The sequence below is a fragment of the Sorex fumeus genome, unplaced genomic scaffold, assembly GCF_029834395.1.
Source record: "Sorex fumeus unplaced genomic scaffold, SorFum_2.1 ptg000043l, whole genome shotgun sequence".
NCBI classification, from domain to species: domain Eukaryota; kingdom Metazoa; phylum Chordata; class Mammalia; order Eulipotyphla; family Soricidae; genus Sorex; species Sorex fumeus.
Window position 1 is genome coordinate 33,524,052 of NW_026606100.1, and position 25,894 is coordinate 33,549,945.

The 25,894-nt window shown below is 47.6% G+C and overlaps 1 protein-coding gene across 1 annotated transcript in view; it reads right to left on the bottom strand.

Moving 5' to 3' along the window:
- The window catches only part of COL17A1 (collagen type XVII alpha 1 chain), a 41,067-nt gene extending 25,209 nt beyond the window's left edge, over positions 1-15,858 (bottom strand). Inside the window, exons 1-13 of the mRNA XM_056120622.1 lie at positions 15,807-15,858; positions 13,953-13,997; positions 12,632-12,739; positions 11,637-11,768; positions 8,814-8,861; positions 6,942-6,977; positions 6,360-6,407; positions 4,763-4,906; positions 4,137-4,295; positions 3,628-3,699; positions 1,806-1,877; positions 912-980; positions 21-179 (exon numbers count right to left, since the gene is read on the bottom strand). Coding sequence (XP_055976597.1) covers positions 21-179; positions 912-980; positions 1,806-1,877; positions 3,628-3,699; positions 4,137-4,295; positions 4,763-4,906; positions 6,360-6,407; positions 6,942-6,977; positions 8,814-8,861; positions 11,637-11,768; positions 12,632-12,739; positions 13,953-13,997; positions 15,807-15,858 — 1,144 coding nt within the window. The remainder of the gene's footprint in view (positions 1-20; positions 180-911; positions 981-1,805; positions 1,878-3,627; positions 3,700-4,136; positions 4,296-4,762; positions 4,907-6,359; positions 6,408-6,941; positions 6,978-8,813; positions 8,862-11,636; positions 11,769-12,631; positions 12,740-13,952; positions 13,998-15,806) is intronic.
- Positions 15,859-25,894: the final 10,036 nt, after the last annotated feature.

Consider the following 25,894-nt stretch of genomic DNA (forward strand, 5'->3'; position numbering starts at 1 on the left):
CGCCCTCCCAGGGGCCATACTTGCAGCCACACTGGCAGGGGAGCCAGTGAACACCTTCCCGCTGTCCTTGGTCATGATCAGCATCTCCATCTCCTTCTTGGCAGGCACGTTGTCTTTCTCCAGGACCAGGAACTTGCAGTCTTTGTGAAGGTCCTCGTTCTGGACGGCTGTGCTGCTGGCTGCTGGGGAGAGGGCGGTGAGGCCAAGAAGAGAGAGGCAGTGAGCAGAAGCAGGGCAGGAGAAGAGGATGGAGGAAAAGTTGGATCAGCTGGTATTCGGAGGGACTCTTGTCAACCTTGTTCATGTTTGTCTCCCAAGCACGTAGAATGTGTCTGCCTTGCGCAAAGTATGTGCTCAGTGAATATTCTTCTTGGTGGTGGAGGGGATGCCCAGGTGGTGTTCAGTCATACCTGGGCAGTGCTTGGGGTCACCAGGGCCATCCCCTGACTGTGGTTAGGGGCCTTCAGGCTATACCTAGAAGTGCTGGGGAGGAGTGTGGTACCGAGAAACGAACTTGGGGACTGCAGGTACCAGGCATGTGCCCCTGAGATTGGAGCCATTTATCTCCTCAGACCCAGTAAATATTCTTTGAGCCAATGAGCTGCTGGAAGGTTGGAGCTGCTCCAGGCACCTCCAGGATCTTCTAGGGAGAAGTTGCCCACTGTGTATTATGAGTTCATGCTAGGGAAGATTCTACAGAAAGTGGGAGGGACTCCCCAGCTCTTGCAACAGGTAACATGATAACAGGTACTATGAGCCAGTCAGGAGCCTCCAGCTAAGTGGGGACCCTTGGCAGATATGCAGAAAGGGTTTCAGACACTCACGGGTTATCTGCTGCCCACCCCTCCCAGAGACCCTTGACACCATGTAATCTTTCTCCCTGGGTGCTGGACTGACCCAACAGCACTCACCAGCTGAAGTGGACACTCCGGTGCTCACCACAGTAGTACTCTGGGGCATGTTTTTCTTCACACCATATGCTGCAAGAGAGGGACCCTGAGTGAGCTGGGCTGGCTGGGAAGGCGGCTCTGTAAAGCTGAGAGCAGCCTGCCGAGTCCCAACTCCTCACCCCACAAGAGAAGTAATAATTATGAGTCATAAGAAAATGAAAAACAATGTTCTGAAATCATAGGGGTAGCAATCATCCTTTTCTTTTGAGACCTATTCCAAAGGCCACCTCCTTCAAGAAGTCCTCTTAGATACTCCCACAACTTTTTAGATTCTGAATTCCTTGGACCGTAACACCTGCTCTGTACAATTTGATCTGTATGGTCTTATAGGCTCCCCTGATTGTTTCATGTGGATTAAACTAGTCTCTTCAATCAAAGTTGTAGTTTGGCTTGGTCTTGTGGTGCCACGGATTGAACTTGGGTTCTCACACATGCAAGGCACATGCTCTGCCATTGAGATATATCCCCACCCTAAAGTTGGAGCAAGGAGCCCCACCAAGAAGCAGGTTACAATAGTAAAACAAGAGCAAAGGCTGAGGCAACACATCTTGGCTCTCCCCTCTCACGCATCATACAACTAGGCTGATGGATGATTTGCAGAAGTGGCGAATTGTCTGACAGCAGATGACGTGAGCTCTCCATGGGACCGCCCCCAGCCCAGGCTACCCACCTTGGCGTCTCTCATTTCTAAGCCAGAACAATCCAACCTCTCTGTGTTGGGGTTGGAAGGCAATTTCTTTGGTAGGAAAGGGCAAGTGATTTTCCAACCTCTCATCACTTATTGAAAGGGATTTGTGAGTTAGAGCCAAAAGATGCTATTTCCCAACCCCTAAGTCCCAAACCAGGGCTCCAGACCTGTGGATGTGGTGAGCGTCCCATGGGACAGGGCTGCTGAGCTGGGGGCCAGGTTGTTCTGCATGCCAAACACTGCAAAAGAAATTGAGCACAGGGTGAGTGCCGCTTCCTAGAGGGACCGCGGCCACTTTCACGATGAACACTGTTGCATTTGACAGAATCCCAAACACCACCAGTTGCATGGAAATGATCACTCTGGACAAGAACTGTGCACCGAAAATCTCCCCAGCCCAGGCTCAAAGCTATGGTTGGTCCCATTTACTGCGTAGTAGGTCCACACACTTCCTAGCCTCAGCTCACACAGAATCTCCCCTTTGCTCCTGTGTCTCTGACACAGTACTGCCCTCCCGGCTCTGGCAGCACCCAGAGTGCCATGGTGCTTGATGTGGGAACTGTGAATTTGGCATGCAGATGCAATGGGGTGACATGGCAGAACCCTGGAAAGCCCCACCAGTTCTTCTTTTCCTGACACAAACATAAGAAAACGCCCTGTAGGCCCAAAGGCTGGAGGGATGGAGGACGCACAGACACTCTGCTTCCCTCAGCATAGACTCTCTCCTTTCCTCCTCTCTGGAGTTTGAACTCACGATCCTGGGTCCCACAGTAGCCCACCTTCCTCTGTCAGCACTTGGGGAGCAAAATAGCAAAGGGAGCAGAACTGGAACAAGAGTCCTGAGGTTCCCGGAAGGGCCAGAAGCAGAAGGCTTCAGCAGAAACGCCTGCTGCATTCTTAAAGAAGGCCTGTGGCATGCATCACTCTCATTCCTCGTGATGTTAAACGGAAGACAGCAGACTCCTTGAAAGATTGGTGTGTGCTGGAAACTGGCTATTGAGATGTTTGGTACAAGGTGAGTGAGCAGGTCTTTAAAATGGTCACAGAGTTAGGACAGAGAAGGGACCAGTAAGACAATGATAGTTGGAAATGATCACTCTAGACAAGAGCTGAGTGCTGAAAGCAGGTAAAGGGACATACATGATAACCTCTCAGTACCTATATTGCAAACCATAATGCCGAGAGAGATAGAGAGTGAGAGAGAGAGAGAGAGAGTAGTGAATCTCCATGAGGTACAGTTACAGACTCACACACTTTCGTGCTTGCGTTTCAGTCATATAATGATCGAGTACCCATCTCGAGTACCCAGCAGTGCCCATTTTCCACCACCAATTGTCCCAGTATCCCTCCCATCACCCCCATCCCATCGCCTCTACCCTACCCTGCCTCTGTGAGGGGAATTCCCTTTTGCTCTTGTGAGAGAAAGTAAGAGAAAGAAGAAAAGTGTCTGCCATAGAAGCAGGCCAGGCAGAGGGGTTGGGGGGTTAGAGGTGGAGAGGGTGTCAGGAGGGAAACTGGGGACATTTTCTGTGGGAAATGTACACTGGTGAAGGGATGGACATTGGAACACTGTATGACTGAAACCTAATCATGAACAGCCTTATAACTGTGTATCTTACAGTGATTCAGTAAAAAAAAAAAAAAAATGGTCCTATCTGAATTGGAAGCTAAACAGTCGCCTTATTTAACCCTCCCAGGGATCACAGTTCCCAAGGAAACACTGTATTTACAAAAAGATCTGAAGAGCTTCTCCCTACCTTTTACCTGCAAGTGCCCCACACTCTCACTTGGCCTTTTGACTTACATGTTCTGCATTTCACTGAGGCTGGCCCAGGGCCTTCTAACGCAGCCCAGGGCCCACAGCTCTGGCTGCTGCGTGCGGGTAGCTCATTGCTCTGGGAACCCTTTCGTTCTCCTCATCACCAGCAAGCATCCCTCTTTCTGGAGCACACTGCCTGGGGAAGGGCATTGCATGCTGGAGGTACTGACCTGAGGAGCAGGTGCTGATTCCGGGGTGCAGAGTTGGGGAGCAGGACGCCATGTTGTTGGGAAGCCCAAACACTGCAGGGGAGGAGGGAGGCGGTGAGAGGGACGCGCAGGCCAGAACACTGGCCCCTTCGAGAAGCAGGGAGAAACGCCAGGTGTGTCCTTTTACAGTTTGCACAATCCTTATTCATTGGAAAAACTGAGCATATTTTCACGTCTTACAGCCTGAAACTAGGCATCAGTCTGGGTCAGGGCCAAGGACTAGTCTCAGGCAGCTCAGGCCTTGATGGGCAAGAAGACACGGCACCCCTTGAACTGAAAAGACACTAGAATCCCAGAGAAGTCAAATGACTTGTTAGTGTTCCACGTTTAATCCTTGGGATGTGAAATTAGGTCTCCTCACTCTGTTTTCATGTTCTTTCCAAGGATAGTTTTTTGGGGGGGAGGGGTCACCCTGCTTCAGGACTCTGGAGGGGAGGGCTGGGGAACAGGAAGAGTCACATGCCACCTACCGGATCCTGAAGAGTAGGCGTTGGTGTGCAGGAGGGATGAGCTCTGGGCTGTCATGTTATTGTGGTAGGTCCCCATGGACGAGCCGGCTGGCAGGGTGGAGGACCACATGTGGGGTGGAAGGTTGGCGTCCAGGATGGCAGTGTCATAGGTGCCCGACACTGCAAACAGACACACGCACATCCCCCGGGTGAGATGCAGGGACAGCCAGGTGGCTCGGTCTGCCTGGCCAGGACCCTGCAGGAGGGACTTTCCAGCACTCTGTGTCTGGCACAGAGGAGGCCGGGAGCAGTGCCATGGTGTGAGTGAGTGAATGGACACCACTGATGTCCTCAAGAGTCTTCATTTGCAGAACCTGCTCCACACAGTCCTGGGAAGGCCAAGAATATGGCATCGAATCTTTGGGATCTGAAAGTATTTTTTCTAAAAGTATTTTTTCCCACCAAAGTCCCCTTCTGATTTTGTTTTCTTCCTATGACTCCCCCCTACCCCCCACCGGTTTATACAATTGTCACCCTTTGGATGTCCTGGGGGCCCACAGGGATCATAAGGCTCCTGATGAGAAAAAGCTGTGAGCACCATAGTGGCAGGATGAACCAGGCCTGCCCCTCACTGCTGCGGCACTCACCAGACTGGGAGCTGGCGGTCACCGTTTTGGTCTCCACGGTGCCTTTCTTGGGGATGGGGAGGGTGTTGGAGGAGTTGCGGGTAGGGCTCACGCTGGCTGAGCGGCTCCCCTTGAGCAAGCGCTTGACATCATCCAGTTCTGTCCCTGGGAAAGAATCCCCCCAATTTTCCATCATGCCCAGTATTCTTGCCAAAGTTTGACAGCCCAAGAAGGGATCTCAGTGGTTTTGCCCAGGGGGGATCTTTTCCATTCGCCGAATGCTTTTCACACTTGGTTTATCTGTAACCCCTCTAACCTGCGACTCTGTCTTATGTGTGGCCTCATCAAGTGGCCCATGTCTTAGGGAGCTGCTTCAGCAGACACTCAGAAATGAAGCTCTGGGTCTAGGTGGAGGGAGGGCACCCTCAAGAGTTACAGAATCAGCATGCAGAAACGAACAGCTCAGCTGTGGCCTCAACATCAGGCCAGGAGGCTCCTGTGTGGGCCCCTTGCCTTGCATTTGGGAGGACCATGGGATTGGTGGCAAATGACTCCTCTATATCATACTGCTGTCCCGTGATTAGTGCCAGGCCCCTGTGGCCGACACTATTTGCAGCAACTGAAGGAGTGTGTGAGCAACTCGAGGGGTCCCCCAGCCCCCAAAGCAAGCAGGACCAGAGGTGGGCAACATGGAATGGTGAACAGTTGAATGGACACATGCCCCCTCTCCCTTGGGAGTGCCATCCTTTGGATGCAGCATCCCTAGGTCTGGAGAGACTCAGGTGAGAGAGCAACAGGCCAGACCCACAGCCCCCCCACAACCCCCTACACCCCTGCGCTGAGCTCTTTGGGCAGCCCTAGTCTGTGTCCCACCCCTTCCTCTTCCTCTCTTGTATGTGGCATCCCTAACACAGGGCTCATTTCAGTGACCCCTGACCCCTAACAGGAACAGAGGGAGTTAAGCATGGACCAACACCAGGGACCCCGGATAGCTGAGATAAAGTTCTAACTGTCCCATCTGCCGCTCTTACAGATGCGTTTATATCTCCCCAAACCCCTCTACCTTCAGCCACTCTGAATGTCTCAGGACCAGCCCAGCTCTCACACCCAACCGTCCACCCTCAGTCTCTGTGTCTGACCCCATCTCCTCTGCCCCACACTCCCCCTGCCCCATCCCTGCTGAGTGCCACGATCTCTCCACTAGTCTAGGGGACCAGCAGGGACTGTGACTAATTTAGCTCCTTACCCTTATCACCCCCCACTCCCCCAACCAGTCTTAGCAATCTTCTACGGTAGAGCAAATGCAAACATGTGCTCATGTGTGCACACACAGACACGCACACGTGTGCACATGCAGAGAGGTAACCCTGGACTCCTGACTCCTTTCAGCAAGACAGTGACCACTGGGGTTGGAGCTATAGCACAGCAGGTAGGGCGCTTGCCTTGTATGCAGTTGACCCAGGTTTGATTCTCAGCATCCATATGTTCCCCCCCTCACCCTGCCCCCGCCAAGCACCACCAGGAGTAATTACTGAGATAGGAGTAACCCCTGTGCATGGGTGCATGGCTGGGTGTGACCCAAAATGCAAAAAAAAAAAAAAAGACAGTGACCACTTACATCGGGTGGAGGGCGATGCACTCTGTAGTCGAACTCGGATCTCGCTCTCTGTGCAAGGGAAGAGATGAAGGCCGTGAGTGAAGGGCCTGGCTCCGTGCTAGACGCAGACTCCCTTGAGCACCCCATGTCTTTCTGGGCTGCCTGGAGATCTCCAAGTCCCGGGAACAGGAAGCCTAGGGCTGCTTTGAAAGAAGGGTCCACTCCCCATGTGAACCTGCGACCCCCGCCATCCCTGACACGGGGAGCTGGGGATGGGGGGCGGGTTGTCTAAGGAAATCACAGACCAACCCTCGGGCTCTGTCACAAATCAGCCAGAACCAGACTTTTTTCCCAGCTGCGCTCCCGCACGCAGCAAGGGTCCAGACAGTTTGTCAGCAGCTTTCCCAGGCCTGGGCGGACACCAGAAGTGCAAAACTGCCCCAGAGTTCCTCAGCCATGCTTCAAGTGCTAGGGTGCCCTGGATGTCAGGCATCAAACCCGGGCCATGCTCATGAAAAGCTTATGCTCCACCATTTGAACTGCGTCCCGGGCTCAGAAAATACTTGTGGAAAGAATTGAACTAAACCCAATTGCTGTACTCACCTCGGGTCTGGCTCCGGCCTCTGGTTGCAGAAGATGCTGAGAATCGAAGAAAATCATCTTAGGTTTGTAAAAGAGGGGGCAGGCTGAATATTTTTTGTCATGGAGCTAGATCTCTTGGGGTGTGAGGAGGAAGCTTATAATCAACTCCTTTATGAAGGTCCATTCTTAGTAATTGATGACTCCTTAGCCCAGGGGCAATCCCTTCTACCCCAATGCATGGAGGGTATTAACTCAATGAACATTTAATTATCTTGCCCTTCAGTCTCACGTTATGAACATTAAATTATCTTGCCCTTCAGTGTCATGTTATCGTGTGGAAGCACCATCCCTTTGGACTGGCTGAAATGTATGAAAAGATGGCCATGTTCTTCCTTTGTTTTTTTTGCTAGAATGAACAAATTTTATTTGTTGAAGTCGTTTTATTTATTTGTTAGTTTTCTCACAAATAAGTAAAATTAGCATCACTGTACAATCAGCGATTATATCAATTCATGTACACCTGGGGATCCAAGAACAAGACTCTAGGCCAAGTGAAAATGCAGCTTAGTTTCATGGGAACTGAGAGCTCTGGAAGCTGGCGGGTGGGGGACAGCTGGGCAGTCCGGCAGTTGTGTGTTCTAACACCTGGTCATCTGCTGGGTGGTCTCCATGCGTCATGTCTGGGGTGGGTGTCCCTATGATTGTTGCTTGCCCCTTGAGTCTTGGGTGAATATCTTGCAACTTTAGGAGAGTCATGAGCAAAAAGACCAGGCCAGCAAATTCACACCCCTTAACAGGAGCAGGGGTCAGGGTTTTTAGGCACTTTGGAAGTATAGAGAGGGTATAGATGTAGAGATCTAAATCACAGAACCAACCATACTATAAACATAAGATTTAAACTATACCCAAATTTCACACTGTAAACATAAGATCTAAACTATAACCAAACTTAAAAATGTGCCTGTCCAGGGCTGGAACAATAGCACAGCAGGTAGGGCATTTGCCTTGCACACAACCAACCCGGGTTCAATTCCCAGCATCCCACATGGTCCCCCAAGCACTGCCAGAAGTAATTCCTGAGTGCAGAGCCAGGGGTGCATTGCGGGATGTAACCCAAAAAGCAAAAAAAAAAAAAAGTGCCTGTTTGCCCAGTAGGAGGACATCAAATTATGAAAGTAACAAAGAAGCCAACTAAGTTCAATAAACAGAACCATTAACATTAACACAAAAGGACCAACTAGCACCAGCAGCTTAGGAAACCCTCAGACAAGGAATTAATGACCCCATGGTGAGATACAACAATTTTCACAAATTTTCTTTTGCTGAAGTATTTTTTGGTAATTGCACTAGCCACTTAGATATAATAAACAATAGAGAAGAAATTATTTTGTGCCTGGTGGGCAGGCTTGGGAGTGGGCTGGAGAAATGGGGACAATGGTGGAGGGAAGGTCACAGTGGTGATGGGATTGGTGTTGGAGTATTGAATGTCTGTAACAAATCATCACAAACAACTCTGTAAACAGTGGGGTTTAAATTAAGGGGGGAAATGTACCTGTCAAGGGGAGGCAGGCTGGGGGGCCAGAGGGAGATTCGGGTGCTGGGAGGGAACAAGGGGAACTGGGGGTGCTGGTGAAGGAAAGTCAACACTGGTAGCAGGATTGAGGTTGGGACATTGTGTGCCTGAAATGCTAGCATGAATGACTGTAAATCATGATGCCTTAATAAACAAATCTCAGAATTTTTTAAAAGATGTTTCTGTATAAGGAGAGAGGGAAAGCCGTCTGCAGAGGCCAGCTCCTCTAGAAGAATCTGTTTGATAAGACAAGCCCTGCACCTTGGCACTGTTCTGGGGCTCCTCTGACCATTTCTCCAGAAAGCAAGGAAAGGACATACCAAATTCCTTCCGCGGGTACTCTGGGGAGGAGTTGCCGCTGGAGCTCCCTGGGGAGGAAAGCAAACATTAGTGTAAGGGTCTGATGCAGCCCCCCAACTCCCACCCACTTCCCAGAGGCAGCCCCCCACCTCCCACCCACTTCCCAGAGGCAGATTTAGATTTATTGCGGGAGGGATGGAACCTTTGGTCATGGTGAGGCTCCTGGACATGACTCTGACCAACTTGGGTGCAGTACAGTTTGGACAAAGGGAAACTGGGGCTTGTACCCCTTTGTCCTTTCCTCCGCGGTATGTGCTCGGATGCAGAAGTGGGGCTGGGGGCCTAACCCTGACCCATCACCATGCCTCCGCACTAGGCTGCTGCCTGAGCTTGTGAAGCTTGTCCCAAAAGTGACCTCATGACAATAAAAAAAATACCAGAAACCCAGAAAACACTCGGATGACTTGATTCCCTGATTGCCCCATACCCACTAACAGTCCCAGGATAAAGGCCTTCACCCCTTGATCCTGCTTCTCCATCGCTAGAATCCATCTCCACCCCTGCGCCCTGCGCCCTCCCCCCTCCCCCCCCCACACACGCACACCACCAGAAGGTCCTCTTGCTTTCTCCCGTCTGTTTCCTCCTCTGGCTGCTTCTACAGATTATCAGAAAGCCCAGAACCTTGAAAGCAGAACCCAGGTATTTTCCTCCCTATCTCCTTCTGGACCCCCAACGCCCTCTCACATGGGCTCAAGTGTTGTTGCCTGTCCTTGATTTTTCTGACTGCCCAAGAACTTGACTGGAATGTGCTCTGGTGTTGCCTTTTTCTGCCCCACTTCTGTTTTTCTCAGCTCCCTCTGCTGCTGCAGTTTCCCAGCTTCTGCTGGCGTCTCATGCAGGACTCTACACCAGGGTCCTTGGGTTTAGTTCCTATGCATTCCACTGTCTGCCTGGTCCCCCTAGCTGGCAGCTGTGTGAGGTCTCTGTACTCATCCACGTGATGGCCTCCACCTGTCTGTGTTTCAGGGGGATCCCTGCCAATAACCCAGCTATCTTGTCTAAAGTCTCAGTGGAATCGCTAAGCCCCCTTTCTCTCCCCTGCCCCCCCTCCCCTCCACACACACACATTGTCAAACCTGATTCCTTTACCCTCCAGCTCTTTCTCATTCCAGTCAAGTTTCCCTTTCTCAGGTCTGCTGCTCCCCATCTAACCTGTCACCGAATCTAGCCTCTTTCCTTCTTTTTCTTCTTCCCGAGTCTTGGACATCAACTATGACAGACTCATTTGCTCAGAAGATTCTGTGGCTGCCCATGAGATGCAGGATCAAGTCCCAGCATCTTAGCCCAGTTCTGAATCTGAGTGTTCCCGGTCCTTGTTTACAAGCACTGTGCTGCTTGCAGGCTGCACCCTTGCCCTCCTTCACTTATGTCTGTCTGTCTGTTGCTCTCACAAGTTGGGGTGACCCATCTTGGCACCCTGTATCAGAGGCTCATATCAGTTGGTACAGATATCGCTAAGTACCAACTCAAGTGGGCACAGCGGATAAGGCATTTGCCTTGCATGCGGGCCAATATGGTCGACCCCAGTTCAATTCTTCTGCCCCTCTTGGAGAGCCCGGTAAGCTACCGAGAGTATCTCGCCCGCACGGCAAAGCCTGGCAAGCTACCCGTGACTTATTCGATACGCCAAACACAGTAACAACAGGTCTCACAATTTGTTGTGAGACGTTACTGGTGCCCGCTCGAGTAAATCGATGAACAACGGGAGGACAGTGCTACAGTGCTACCAACTCAAGAACTCAAGAACCACCTTCCTTCCCACCTCCCTCCCATTGTTCCCTGGATACACAGCTGGCAAGGAGTTAAGTTGTGAGCCCTTGGAGGAGCAAACCCAGTTTTTGTTTGTTTGTTGGACCACCTCAGGGCTTACTCCTGGCTCTGTACTCAGGAATCACTCCTGGTGGGCTCAGAGAACTGTATGGAGTGCCAAGGATTGAACCCAGGTTGGCCACATGCAAGACAAACGCTCTCCCTGCTATACTATTGCTCCAGCCCCCAAGAAACACACCGGGTTCTAAAAGCTTCTAGAGAGTGATTGAAGGGGAACCAGCTACCTTCCAGGCAACCTCTGGACTAATTGTTGCTACTTACATCAGTCCCCACACTATGGATTGGAGACTTTCACCTGTCACGGTAGCCTGCATATTAAACTACAGTCCCCATAGCGAGGTCTAAGTCTGCTTCATTAAATGCCCACCAAAGGATGCTGTATATTGTTAAACACAGCTTTTAACGATCTGATGAAATATCTAATTGTTTTATGATATTTTCAAAAATATCATTTTGATAAATATCATTTGAAAGAGTGACTAAATAGATAAATGAAGGGATGGGTAAAACTAGAAATATCTCCAACCAACATGAGTCCATAAAAGAAGCAGGCGTTGGAGTGATAGCATAGCAGGTAGGGAGCTTGCCTTGCATACAGCTGGCCCAAGTTCAATGCCCAGCACCCCATATGGTCTCTGGAGCCCACCAGAGTGATAGGCACCATGAGATGTAGCCCCAAAACAAAAAAATGGTCTGGAGTGATAGTACAGTGTAGGGTGTTTGCCTTGCATGTGGCCAACCCAGGTTTGATCCCCTGCACCCCATATGGTCCTCTGAGATCGCCAGGAGTCATTCCTGAGCACTGGCAGGTGTGACCCCAAACCCAACCCAACCAAACCAAACCATAAAACAAAAAAAGCCACACAAGAAGCAAGAAAGAGCAGAGAGGTGAAGGGCCAATGCGGGGGGATATGGGGGCTGAGAGATAGAACTGTAGCTCGTGGGACTGATACCTTCGTAGGTTCCATGGCGAGTGGTGTGAGTCTTCCTGTCAAAGGTTGAGCCTGGTGAGTTGGGCAGAGTGGAGGCAGGAGAATGAGCTCTCCGGTAGCTGGAGGTGGAGGCGTGACCCCGGGTGCTGCCACCTGCAGGAGGGAAGCATGGGCATGCTCAGCACGCGAGGAGATGGGCATCTGGTCCCCCAGCTAAGCCCCCTCAGGTTGCTCCTATTGGAAGAGGCTCCTGGGAGCCTGGTGGTGAGCACTGCACAAAGGGCACCTCACAGGGCCTCTGTGGCTTAGGAATGCAGGTGCTTCCTTCCCAGATTGACCGTGGGAGATGAGGTGCCTTATGGACATGGTTCCTATGTGAGGTGTTGGCAAGGTTCTCCTGAGGACCTGGCATTTCAGGGTGGAGCACTAGTGGGGTGACAATAAGTGGAGGACAACTGGCCATGGGGCAGGACTTGTTGTGATTAGCCTGGCCCTGGGAGCTTCTCGGGCATCTCTCTGAGCTGCATGAACAGCTTCAGGGGCATGTGCTTTTTTGTGTGTGTTTGTCTGCTTGGGCAGGGTGTGGTTGTTGTCAGTCTGAGAGCTGCCACCAAAGAGGGTCTCGCTGGGGACAATGGGCCAGCCTGCTGCTTGGCGGAATGGCCCAGGGCTGGAGTGGTATCCCAGGCAGCCTTAGCCCGGTGACCCAAGGGGTGAGTGTCTGTCGTTGTGAATTTAAGTTGTGAGCCCTCGGAGGAGCCCATTGGCATCTAGAGAGAGATGGGAGGGGGGAAGGCCGCCTCCTACACAACCTTCTGGATGAATTAGTGCTACTGACATCAGGGCTTGGTGCAAAGGGTCTTGTTGTAGTGAAGCAGCTACAGACAGGAGGGCAAAGGTTCACCTGCCGTGGGCTGTGTGTTCTTGACCAGTCTTGGGCAGTAGAGCCAGTGACCCACAGTGACACTGTCTCACCCCTGGCCTGGCCTCTGGCCCTCCCGCCGGCAGGCACTCACTTGCATTGATGTAGCTGCTGCTGCTGCCTTGAATCAGACTCTGTTTCTCCATTCGGCTCCCGCCGCCCAGAGAGCCTGTCTTTGCGTAGCCATTGCTTGTGGAGCCTTCTGCGAAACACGTGGGAGGAACAAGGAACGGGGTGAACTCATGTTCTGCTCCATGCGAAACTGCCTTGACATCTCCCCCACCACCTCTTGGTTGGGGGATCCCTTCCCTTCCTGCACTGCACAGAGCAAACTGCCAGGCCCTTGTTTGGTTTATTTGGATTCAATTGTCAAGAGCACAGATGGGGAAAAAAATGAATTTTGGGTGGAGCCTAGCAAGTTGCTTATGAGAAAAATCAAAGTATTAGAAAAGGCAGCTGAAGGCGATGCAGCTCTGTAGACACCCAAGCTTGGGTCCCACTTGTTTCCTTTACAGTTCAGCTCTGTACCCTCGAGGGGAAGCCACTAGAGTTATGGGTGCACCCCCACCACCCCAGATGCTGGTGCCCTTGTGTGCTGATGGCTGGGCTCCAACTTCCCTGGGAACCAGACCTTCTGGGAGGCACTGGGTGGGGAAGCCTGAGGAGTCCAGTCTCCAATATGGTCTACTAAACTTAAAGATTGCCTGAGAAAAATGTGAACCAATGAAAACAAGGGGCCCAGCCATAGAGACAGACTGGCGGTCGGCGGGGGGGGGGAAGGAAACTAGGGATATTGGTGGTGGAAAATGGACGCTGGGGGAGGGAGGGGTGTTGGATCATTGTATGATGAAACCCAATCATGAACAGCTTTGTAATTGTATATCTCACCGTCCGTCACTCAATTAAAAACATAAAAATTAGGGGCTGGAGAAATAGATAGCACAGCAGGCAGGGCGTTTGCCTTGCATGTGGCCGACCTGGGTTCGATCCCCAGCATCCTATAAGGTCCCCCAAGCACCGCCAGGGGTAATTCCTGAGAGCAGAGCCAGGAATAACCCCTAAGCATTGCCAGGTGTGACCCAAAAAGAAAAAAAATACCCCCAAAAATCAAACAAACAAACAAACAAGGGCCCAACCAATGGTTCCCTCCCCATACCCCAGACCCAGGCTGGGCACAATTTCTGATGTCCTAGAGAGACAGAAAGCAGGTGGGTGGTTTCAGGAGTCAGGGTGGGGGATTGAGGGAGCAGGCAGGAAAAATGGGGAGGGAGTACTGCTTTTAGGATTTTGCAGTTTATCAATTCCTATGACCATGATTGTGAAAGGGATTTCAGAAGGTTGGGATTTGCTCAGCTCGAGAGGGAGCACAGTGGAAAAGGTGACAGCTCAGGGCTCGTGAGGAGAAAGTCACTTACTTGGTGGTAAGGATGTTAGTCTTGTGGTTACTGTTTCTGTGATAACTAGAAAAGACCAAGGAAAGATGAGATCTCAGGTCAGACTCCAGAATGCTGTATTTTGACCAACGTTTAGACTCAGCATGTCACACTCAGACTTAGCTCCTAGAGTCAGTTCAACCTAGATTTTCACAGAGTTGTGCTAAATGTCAAGTAAGCCCTTACCTACTGCACCAGAAAATATGTATGAGAACATTGGGCCTTCGTGTTTCTGGAAAATACACTTATATATTTGGAGAATCGAAAGTAGTTACCCACTGATTTGAAAAATAAATAGTCTAGGCAGCGCTGTCTCTCATTTTAGCAGTCAGAGTCAGGCCAGGCCCCGACTTGCCGTTGGAGGCGGGGCAGGACCCTGAGTCATTCTCACAGGCCTCGAGCTGCCGTTTTTTTTTTTTCCTGCATGGCTCCTTCTAAAAGATTCGGACTATTATTATTACTGTGGACTTTATGAATTGGGGAGGGGGGGTCTTGGAAGGACTCCACAGTTCACTGTCAAATCCTTAGGGCCATCCCTGAGTGTGAGAAAGTGTGGTTGGGCAAGTCACATTGGGCGCTTGATCAGGATTAGGCAAAGCAGGAGTCAGAGTTGAAGGCCTGGTTCTTTACCCCAACCCCCATCCCCCTAGTAGGAAGTATTTCTAGAACACAAGGGATGGTGCGTCTAGACGTCATCAGAGTTTCCAACTTTGTTAAACATTGGCCAGAGGAAAGGGCTCTTGCATTCCTCAGTCCTCAACCCCTTGGAGAGGTGGGTAGATGCCCCAGACCATGGTGGGCTCAATTTCATGTTGTCACTTCTACCATGGCAGCCCACTGGATTAGGTGCAAAGAAGCTTCGATCAAGCTGAAGTCGCTGGAGGATGCTGTTTTTACCCTGGAAGCTGAGGGGCTGCTGATGGTTTTGTCCCTCCACCCCTACCCCACACCAGTCTTAGTGCTCTGCCCCACACCCGGTCCATCCTTCCTTCCCGCTGCCTTTTCCTACACAGTTTGGTTGTCCTGGCAGGAACACAGGGTTATGAAAGCAGCAGAAAGAGCTTTCAAAGCATTTCAAAACAGGAAAGGGCTTTTTTTTTTTTTTTTTTTAGAATGTGACAGCTTGACTTGTATAACAGTCCTTGAGCTTTTCCTCAACCTTTCATTGGCTGGACCTTTGGGATTCCTTGGTACATTAAAAGAAATTATTTCTTAACCTAAAGTCCCAACTTGGTAGAGCCAGCACTTTATTTTGGAGATTAATGATCATCACAGGTAAGTTAGGGTTGCCAAGGGGACAATTTAAATATCTCTGAATTTATCATTTGGAAAGTTTCGCCAAAGAAATGTATCTTTTTGGCCCCATTTCCAGTGTAGGTTACAAAACGATGACACTACTGTTATTTCAACTCTCCTCTGCAAGGACGGGGCTATTATTCTTAGATGTTTTGGTTGTCCTGTATCTTTAAATAAGGAAATGGTTCAACAAGATATGACAAATTCATCCAACAAAGTATCATGCAACCATTAAAAATGCAAATTATGGGTATTTCAGTTAGAGAGCTCATGCTTTACAACATGTTTGAGGCCCTGGATTTGATCCTTGGCTCCACTCCCCTCCCAAATGTGGATTATACAAACAATTTATAAAAAGAACAATTTTCCTCTTAAAAGAAGAGGAGAACACACTTTATTTACAAGTATCTCTTGTTTATTTTTCCCTTTCTTCTTTTTCTTCAGTGCCAGGATGGAACCCAGGGCCTCATATATAGAGCAAGCTCTCGAGCCCCCTCCCAAGACCTTTTACTTCTATACTGAGGCATGTGTAACGCTTACGTCTCTCGGTGACTTCAGTGCCTTCTCGTTTGTTTTTCCTGTTCACGTCCATACCATAGCCACCTGCAGGAAAAATGCCAGAAACCATGAAGGGCCATACCTCTACCTTCACTTTTATTGAGGTCCCTTATACAATCTGAGAACCGCAAATAAAGTGATTCCTAGAATTCAAAGCATAGTTCTTTCAGGTGCATATAAGTGGCTTTTTAAAGGAGCTATTTAACTGAGAGTAACTGAATAGCTGTATTTTGGATGCTATTCCTTTGTGCTGGGTTCTTAATTTCCCAGATAGAATTGATCAGACCGCCCTCTGCTCAGCGCTAAAGGGCTTACACAGAAGAGCTGGTACCAGGCTCCTGACTATAAAAATCCTTGTTCTTTGCCAAAGCAAGAAAGAAATGAAGGAGAACTAAAGGAGGCCTGTCAGAGCACTTAGAGCTTCCAGCAAATTTACGGTAATGCATCCCGTACTGTGCGGTGTCCTAACAGGAGTTCTAGGAAATAGTCATTTTTAAAAGTTCGGATGTGGACTGAAGTGATAGTACAGTGGGTAGGGCATTTGCCTTGCACGCAACCGACCCGAGTTCGATTCCCAGCATCCCATATGGTCCCCTGAGAACCCCCAGGAGTAATTCCTGAGTGCAGAGCCAGGAGTAACCCCTGTGCATCACCAGGTGTGACCCAAAAAGCAGAAAAGAAGGAGTTCAGATGTGAAAATGATCTCTGGTGGATCTCATGAGGATAAATCAGGTGCCAGACTTGCAAGGAACTTGACCCTTTTAGTAATATAAAACTTTCTTTTTTTCAGCAACCAGTCCTAGCAGGAGTATTTGCAGACAAAGTAGTAGGAACATATGAAGAAAATCAGTGTAAAATCTACTGAAATATGCAAGAAGCTTGTATTTCTGTGTCATGTTTGGTTTATTTATTTATTTATTTGCTCTCTACTTCCAGGAAGGAAAATCACTGAGCTCTTGTCTGCTGAGGACAAACCAACAACTGGAAGTTCAGGGCAGACCCCAGGGGTCCTGATGCCGTGGGGGTGGACTTTGAGACTTAAACTCACAGAGTACAGCAAGCATTTCCTTCCCAGCTGTTCTGTGTTTTTTGGTTGTTGTTTTGTTTTGTTTGTTTGTTTATTTGTTTTTTGCTGTGACTCTCAGCAAAAAAAGAAGGGACTGAAAGAAACGAAAATTTGCTTGTCCTGGCTTATTTTAAGGGGGCTTTCAAAAAAGATTCTGCCGCAATATACTTTCACTCACAATGTGCCTTACTTAAAGATCTCTTCTTTCAGTCTTTCCCCCTGTATGGTGTCTTCAAAGGGCTACTTTCACAACAGGAGCAACGGACATAATATCTAGATGCATCCTATTTTAAGGAATACTCAAAAGCGATTTTTTTTAACCAGGAAAAATTAACACAGTGCAAACAATATGTATATATTGTAATTAATTATAATAATGTAATTTTGTTTCATTTTGGGTGCTCTATGCTCAGAGCTTACTCTGTGTTCCCGGATACTCCTGGCAGTGCTCAAGGGACCATCATGCACTGCAGGAGATCAAGTCCTCACCAGCCCTAGGCAAGGCAAGCTCCTTAACATGGTACTATCTCTTCAGGCTGTGAAATGCACTGTTGGAAAGTTTATTTGTTATTGCTCTACCACAAAAGTGTCTAGAGCCCATACAAGTCACTCCCTCCTGGTACTAAGGTTGTGCAAGGCAGCATGTTGGCTGCAGGGAGGGACAAAACCAGGACAGACAAGGTTAGCTTTAGGGCCTTGTGGACGGTGCCAACTCCTTGCTCATCAGAATTTCTAAAACGCAGCTCTAGGCAAGGAAGGAGCAAAGGCTCTGGGCTGGCTGGATCTGAGACACCACAGAAGGTCTCTGCAGGTATGTATCCTGGTGCCAAGAGGATTGGCTCCATAAAAGGTTTAATGAGTGAGCGCAGCTTCATTAGGAGAGCCAAACTGGACTGTGACTCCATCTGTGTTCCAGTTATTGCCTATCCAAGGGGCACACGAGCCTACCTGCACATACATGGCTGGATACCTCTTTGAGATCCTTTGTTTGGGCATTAAATGCCTCTGTGCCTTTGAAGCACACTTCCGCCTTTCTTTTTGTTTTCATTCATAAGCAGGTCCTTAGCAGTGGGCCAGAGGACATTTTGGAAGAGAACCATTCCGAGGTTCCTGGCTGCCCATGGGAGCCACCAAGGCTGACATGTGAACTGACAGACAATGCTGTCCCGACAGGAACTGTTCAAACAACCCCTGGAAACTCTGGTTCCCCACTCGATTGCTTATTGGCGTTCCATAATGAAAGCTGCAGCCAGCAGCTATGCTGATCCCATGGGCTGGGCTGGGTCTGACCACGGGTCTGGGGTTGCCCGCTGACAACACTCTTAGCTAAGCTTCTCAGCGTCCTGCACCAAACTTTGCAAGTGTTTTCTTGTTTCTGTGCCCAGAAAAGTACCAGACATTTCTAGGCATTCCTCCTCCCAATCTCCCAGCCCCAATCTTTTACTTAGCTCCCAAAGATGGAGGTTTTTTCCCCAGCCACATAGGAACAAAGCCCAAATTCCAGCGGGCGCAAAAAAACAGCCTGCGAAGTTGGCAGATGGCAGGGCCCATGTGGACGAATCCTGCCCACCTGAATTCCTAAGCGGGTCCTTGTTTTTCAGCCCTTCCAATGTCTGTTGTCCCATGGTCCTACAGATTGATTTCTGGAGCCTGCAATGTATGGATTGGGACTCTATTGATTTCCCAAAGATTTTACAAAACTGAGAATTCAAGAGGTAAGAATATGTGGGGAGGTACAGGTCTTTACTTTATTCATCCATTTGGTTAGTTGTGCAGACCACATCCTGTGATGCGTGGGAGGCCAGGGATACTCAGGTGTCATTGGTCTGTTGGGGGCCAGGGGGAGGGTACTCAAGGCATAGTGCTCTCCCCCTCACCCTGGGAGATGGAGACCTTTAAACCAAACTCAAGAGACAGTATTCTATAATGTAGTTTCCAAAGGGGAAGTAAGGGGTTGAGGCCACAAACCTGGCCTGGGACCAGCCCACAGGTCCACAGAGTTCCCACAGGACTTCCTTTCTAAGCCTCACAAAACTGATAGTTTTGAAATTTCTAACTTCAGGAGAAGGAGTGTTACCTGGCTGGGTACCTGCCCGAACCTGCCTCTCCCAGCGGTGCTCATGAGCACATGCTCTTCTTCCCAAAGCTCTACTTTAATGGAGGCATGGTTAAGGGCAGAACTTTTAATTTCTCGAACGTTTGGGTCACTTCACTACAACAAAGGATGAACAGGTCATTCAAACTCTCGATTCCAAAATTATGCCCCCTTCCATCCATAGTCTGAAAAGTCTCATTCATGGTATTCTTTGGAAGTGGTAAAAATGGCCGTGTCATTTTCTTATGCCAAAAGAAGTCAATTCATAGCCCTTTGTCTACTTATATGTGATTTTAAGTTATTGTGCCATCATTTGAATGAAATGGATATCCCCTCTCCTTTATTTTCTAATTTAAAAACGAATGTTCCTTATTCTGTCCAGCAATTGAAAACATTTTTGCTGCTTCTATAACTCCAATCACTGTCCACTTTAAAGTAAGAAATTGTACATTTTAAGATCAGAAGTCAGAGAGACAGTCCAGGAGGTAAGGCACTAGCCTTGCAAATAGCTGACCCTATTTTGATCTCTGGGACTTCCCTTTGAATGCTGCCAGGAGTGGCCCCTGAACACAAAGGAAGAAGCCCACACTGTGAGGATGTGGCTTAACATCACCCTAAATTAAAGCCAGACAACACAACACAATGTAGCACAACCGAGTGTGAGAAAACCATCTATTTTCTGCTGACCTGGTAACACAGAGGGGCCAAGAATGGGTGCCCCAGTGCCAAACCAAAGCAGATGATTTTATAGGCTTTTGTCTGAACAATCCCCCAGCTGTGGCTTGCCTACTTAAGGCATTTGGCACGCTGGATTTTCTTAACTCATGGGTGGGGATGTTGGACTTCTGTTTCAGGATTATTTGGGCCACTTTACAACCACATTCTATTGAGTTCTGTGGTTAATAATGGCAAAGGAGCCAACTCAGGCAGACACGGACTCTGTATCCAGCACAATCTAAAGAACAAGGTTAGTTCAAGGTCAGATCACTTCACCAGAACCCCTACCCTATTCTCTCGAAGTCTGAATCACAGCCCTTCATTTTAACTGCCCTTCCTTAAACACTGATGAAGTTTTTGTGGGTGAAGGGAAGCACTGAAAACCAAGCCTCCTCAGCCCTCACTGCCTGGAATTCCCAGAAGGGCACCCTCATTAGTTTGGTCATCAGATCTGTCCTCAGCTGAAGCCAGAGCAGAAGGGCTGAGAAGAAGGAGAAGAAGCAGTTCTGATCCCCACATGGACAACTTTAAAAACCAACCAACCAACAAAAACCTAAACCCCCCCCCCCCCCCCATATGTTATGGACATAACCATTCAAGAATGAGGCCACTCAGTAAGAACTATTGTACCGGAAGTTTTGTCAACACTTGAAAAAAAATGGAAGGTGATTTTTCAATTTAACAGCACTGTCCAGTAAAACACCTCAGCTGGTAACTCTCACCCCCAAACAATTTGTTTTGACTCAAACTGCCCAGTCAAAGTGTGTCCAAAGATCACATTTTCTTCTTTGTCTTTTTGCCTTATTCCAAGTTTGACTTCAGGAAATTCCTGCACTAATCATATTTCTCTTTACTTTAGATTAACAGTAATTTAGAGTCTGATAAACAGTGCTGGTCCAGCCCGTGGGCTTAGTCAGAAACTGCCTGTGCACCAGGAAGCCCAGTGTTCAGAGGGGCTGTTTCCAGAAGCCTCCATTAACCTCCACTTTAACTTCACCTGCAAATTATTCTCTGCAATCCAGAGGAGCAAGAGAAGTAGAGGTAGTTGGGGTGGGGTGGGGGGAGGGCCAGAGTGAGACAGGAGGAAGGAAGATCACTTATCATAGTCTAAATACAGCAATATCACACGAACCATTTTAAACACAAACTGAAATTAGTATTTCTTTTTTAAATCTGGCTGCTGCCATAACTGGCCTTTTGTTCTCTTTCCCTCAGGTAAGTTTCATTTCGAAGCAGAATGCATAAACCGAAGTAATCATTTATGATCAATGAATCTCTGTACTCAGAATGCTGAAAACAAAACAGCTTCATCTGATTTTTTCCCCCCAATAAACATTTAAGTTCCCAAAGGCAAGCTTCAAGCCAAAGTTTCAGAAGAGGGGGAAGGTCAAATTCTTCCTTTGTACTTACCTAGTCTGAGATTTGGAAGCAACTGGAAACAACTTCGAATAAATGTCCCTCACTTCCCCTGACGTTTTTCTTTTAGATGTTCGCACTTGCCACTTTTTTTATCCAGACCCAGTCAAGGTGTGTTAAAGCTGAGTGATCCTTCAAAAATGTTCACTTTTCAGTCTCCCCCCGTTGTTTCTCTCCGTTCTTTGCTTCCGAACAAGTCCTGACAAAGGTGTGTCGTGGTTTACAGCGTTACTCCACCCTTCCAATTATGACACTTGCTGCATTTAAAAAAAAATCTGCCTCCAGGAATCAAACTTTACAGGAGACAGACAACTTCTCTTACCAGTTTAGGAAGATTAACCATTTATAAATCCATGGGGAAGAGGAAGGGAAGGTTTGCACACAGGAAATTCTCCTCACGGACATCTCCATTTCTTCCTTGGCTAGAAAATTGCACGACTTAGATCCCTGCCTCTATGTCATGCGAGAAGTCCACAGCTCCATGCCTACAGTTCATGGTCCAGATAGACATGTGGGGGTCCTGGGTAGAAGGGACCTGCGGTCTAAGTTCCCGAGTCCTAAAAAAAATGAAATGGATGGGATCTACCTCCAAGATGTTTCCCTTAGGCCGTCTTTGGCCTCTTTCCCATTCTAACCCAACTCAGTCAAACTTGCCAGGAGGAGACAGAGGGGGAACTCATTCATAGTATTGATGATTGATGGTGAGGGCCGCGATATGGAACAATTGGTGGCTTTGCATGGAGAAAGGGGGAGATATATAGTGCTTGGGTCTCTGTTCAGGCCTGACAGGTGCTCAGACCTGGTGATGTGTGTGGCACTGGGTCTGGAGAACTCTGAGGGGCTGGGGGGTCTAACTCGGGGTGTATGCATGCCAGGGATGTGCTCTATTTCTTTGAACTACCTCCTCATTCCCTATAAAGGCTCATAGAGGGAGGGAGGGAGGGAGAGAGAGAGAGAGAGAGAGAGAGAGAGAGAGAGAGAGAGAGAGAGAGAGAAAGAGAGAGAGAGAGAGGAGAGAGAGAGAGGATGTGGTTTGTTTTTACAATGGGATATTGCTCTGTTATTTTTAAAAAATGTTTACCATTCACAATGTAACCAGGTACAGAAATATTGGCTTCCAAATGTAGTATTAGTGACAGGACTTTTGGTATTTAGAGCAGTTGTTTGAGAAAGTTAAGGCTTTCTTGCCCTCAAATCAGGCAACTAAACACTTTTCATTCATCCAAAGGTTGGTGTGGACTCCCAGAGACTCAGCTGTGGTCATGAATGCCTGGTTAGCCTCTGGTTTGCTGGGCCTTGAGGCACCAGTGTGAGACTCTTAGCACTAGTGCCCTGAAACTGGATTTGATGTTGGCGTTTCTTTGAAGTCACTCCAGCTTCTGCTCTGATATAAGACAACATGAGGTTGGGATTCCTACTTCTAAGGCATCAGTCCAGGATCCTGGGTGGGAATTGTGGGGGTTCCCAAAATAAGGTGCCCATGCCTGTCTGTACCCCGCCAGTGGAGGAAGTGGAGTAGCTCTGTGTGTGTGTGTGTGTGTGTGTGTGTGTGTGTGTGTGTGTGTGTGTTTTAAATCTCTGCACTCCATTTCAGCAATAAAAGCACCCATTTCAGGACAATTTCAGTTATCTAGAATGTGACCCATTGGGTTCTTATTTTCTGAGATGTCCCTGCCTTCCCCAGTTAAGTCCTTGCTCTGGTTTCTTGCAACCAGACCTGACACTCGATGCTGAGTGCTGAACTTCGGAACAGTCTCTGTCCTTTACAGAGGTCACATTCTAAGAGAGGAATGTGAGTCTTACTGTGTTATTTTTGCTAGGGCTGTTGTATCAAAATGCTGCTGTGTAGAACAACAGAAGTGTGTTTTCTCATGGTTCTGGTCCAAGACCAGGTTGGCTTCTTAGAGGCTCTCTTTGTGGCTAGCAGACAACCACCTTCCACAGTCTTTCCTCTCTGCCTGTGGATGTGGATGTTCTCATGTCCTCTTCTTTTCAAGTAGGCTGCCAGATTGGATCCAGTGCACTGTAATACTCTTGTTTTAACTGGACTACTTCTTCAAATATCCATGCTTCCAAATGCTGTCACATTCTAAGGTACAGTTGCTTTAAGTTTTAAAGTCTAAGTTGGTTGGTGAGGTGGGGTAGAGACACAATTTTTAACAAATTATATATCTAAAAACAATTTTGTACCAATATAGAACTAAGAATAGGATCATTATTATAAAAAAAGAATTCTATGGAAATGTATTTTGGTGCCACTATTTTGGGAAAGGTTATGGAGCTTCCTTATGGAGTTACAGAAAGAGTTATTATCATCCCATTTTGGGGTATCTAGCCAAGGAATGCAAAAACACGTGTACAGAATGTTGTATCCACCTCTATGTTTATTGTAGAATTATTTATAATAGTCAAAATACGAAGCAACTGAAGTTCCATTGAGAGGTGATTGGATAAAGCTGTGGTACATTTTTACAATGGGATATTGCTATTCAGTTAAAAAAATAATAATAAAGTTAAGATTTGCCATTCACAGCATAATGGAAGGGGCTTGAGAGAAAGATGTGAAACAACATAAGTCAGAAGGAAAAAGACAAGTGGATGATTACACCCATGTGTGCAATGTCCATATGTAAATATGGTAAATATGTAAATTTGGTAAATAAAAAACAAATAAAAATACACACTGGTGGTCTTGAAGAGGAAGGAGGTGTAGGAAGAGAAAGTGATGTGAAATAAAATTTGGGAGAAGGGGCTGGAGAGATATCACAGCGGGTAGGGCATTTGCCTTGCACGCGGCCAACCCGGGTTCAATTCCCAGCATTCCATATGGTCCCCTGAGCACCGCCAGGAGTAACTCCTGAGTACAGAGACAGGAGTAACCCCTGTGCATCACCAGGTGTGACCCAAAAAATATAAAAAAAGAAAAAAAATTGGGGGGAACTTCCAAAGTGGTGATAAGGGGGTCTGGGTGATAAGGGGGTCTGTGCAATTTAGCTTGCACAGCCAGCAGTTCAGTGCCAGAGATAAAGTTGTGATGCTGTGTGGGCCTTATAGTGGTGGACTGAGACCAGGACTACCCTATAGAAGCTTGGAGTCCTTCTGGCTACCTCAGAGATATTCAGGGGTCTCCAGCACTATCCCTGACGATGCTCAGGAGGCAAAATACCTAGATGGGAAGCATATAAAACTTGTACTATAACACTGTATTATTTCCCTGGTCTGAATCAGTTTTTTTTTTAAAAGAAAAGATTGGAAGTTTCCCCCACTGAATTTTGAGGAAAGTTGTCATATAGGAAATGGATTGGATCCAGAATGTGTCACTACTGGAGCAGCAATGTGTCATTTATCATTCCTGAAAGTTCTATTCCATGAGCAATCTGTCCTATAGCACGCACTTAATAGAATCTAATGGAATCAGCATATTTTAAAATGATACTCAGAGCTGGGGATGTGACTGAGCAGTAGAGTACTTGCTTTGCATGTATGAGGCACTGGGTTTGAGCCTAATTCCATATTTAAAAAATTTTAAAAACATCAAAAATAAAGCCCAAATAAGTTCTACAGTCATGCTCTCGGCACACTTTCCCTTCAAAGTTTATATAAAATAGATCACCTCATTCTAATAATCCAGATTTTTAAAAATTCATCACTTAGTCCACGTGGTACTGCAGATATAATATTCTTCCTCAAGATGTAAACATGGGAGAAAATTAGTGGCATCTGTACAATGTATTTTTAACTTCTTGGTACCATGTAATAGCAGAGAGGAGACATAGTCAGGTAGAAATTTAAACAGAGAAAAGTTGAATGAAGATTTTTTTAGGTGAAGAGAGGGGTTGGGAATATTCTAGAATCTAGACAGGGAAAGAGTATCTGGGAAGACTCTGAAGTAGAAACAGCCTGGTAAGTATTAGAGTGATGAGACTGCTGCAGGGCTATAGATAAGTGGCTCCAGTGAAAGGAGAGTGACAACACCAGAGAAGGAGAGAGAGAGAAAGAGAGAGAGAGAGAGAAAGAGAGAGAGAGAAGGAAAGAGAGAGAGAGAAGGAGGAGGGAGAGAGAAGGGAGGAGGGAGGTGGAGAGGTGTGGTGGTAAGACTTGTGGGATTTCTGATCTGGCATCAGAAGTGTATGGTGGTGGTGTGAGAGAAGAAAAGGCATGAGGAGAAATGACTGGGAGTTTTTTTTAAGTTTATCTATACAGAAACAGAGTCCATATTGCTCTGAGTTTTGAACTCTCACTTCCTTACTTTAATCTGATTGTTTATAATTGAAATAATATAAAAAAGGCAATATCAAAACACATCAAGCTGCAGGCAGATAACACCTTCAAGGAGAACTAAAGGCGGAGGGACATGGTCAGTCAGTAGCACGATAGCATTGGTATAATTTATTGATGGTTTTCTAAAATAAAACCATAGACTAGGCACTGTAGTCACTGACTGAACTGTAACTAGCACAGAAAATCTGTCACTGTGATCAACAAGGATGGTATCTCCATCCCCTTTAGTCCTTCTAATAACATTGGTTTTCTTTTTCTTTTTTTTAAATTTTTTTTAACACACTAAAAACAGAATATATTTTATTTTCAAGCACACATAAAACCAAGCTTCCTCAGTGATCCTCTCCTTCCAAAATTCCTTCTCAGAATTGGATAGATCAGACACGGGTGCATCAAAAGTAGAAAGCGTTCTTTTTATTCAATCTGCCATCCTCAAAACCAAGAAAATCAAAGCATATTTGATTTTCAGAGTCAAGGTATTTCACCATAGTCTCC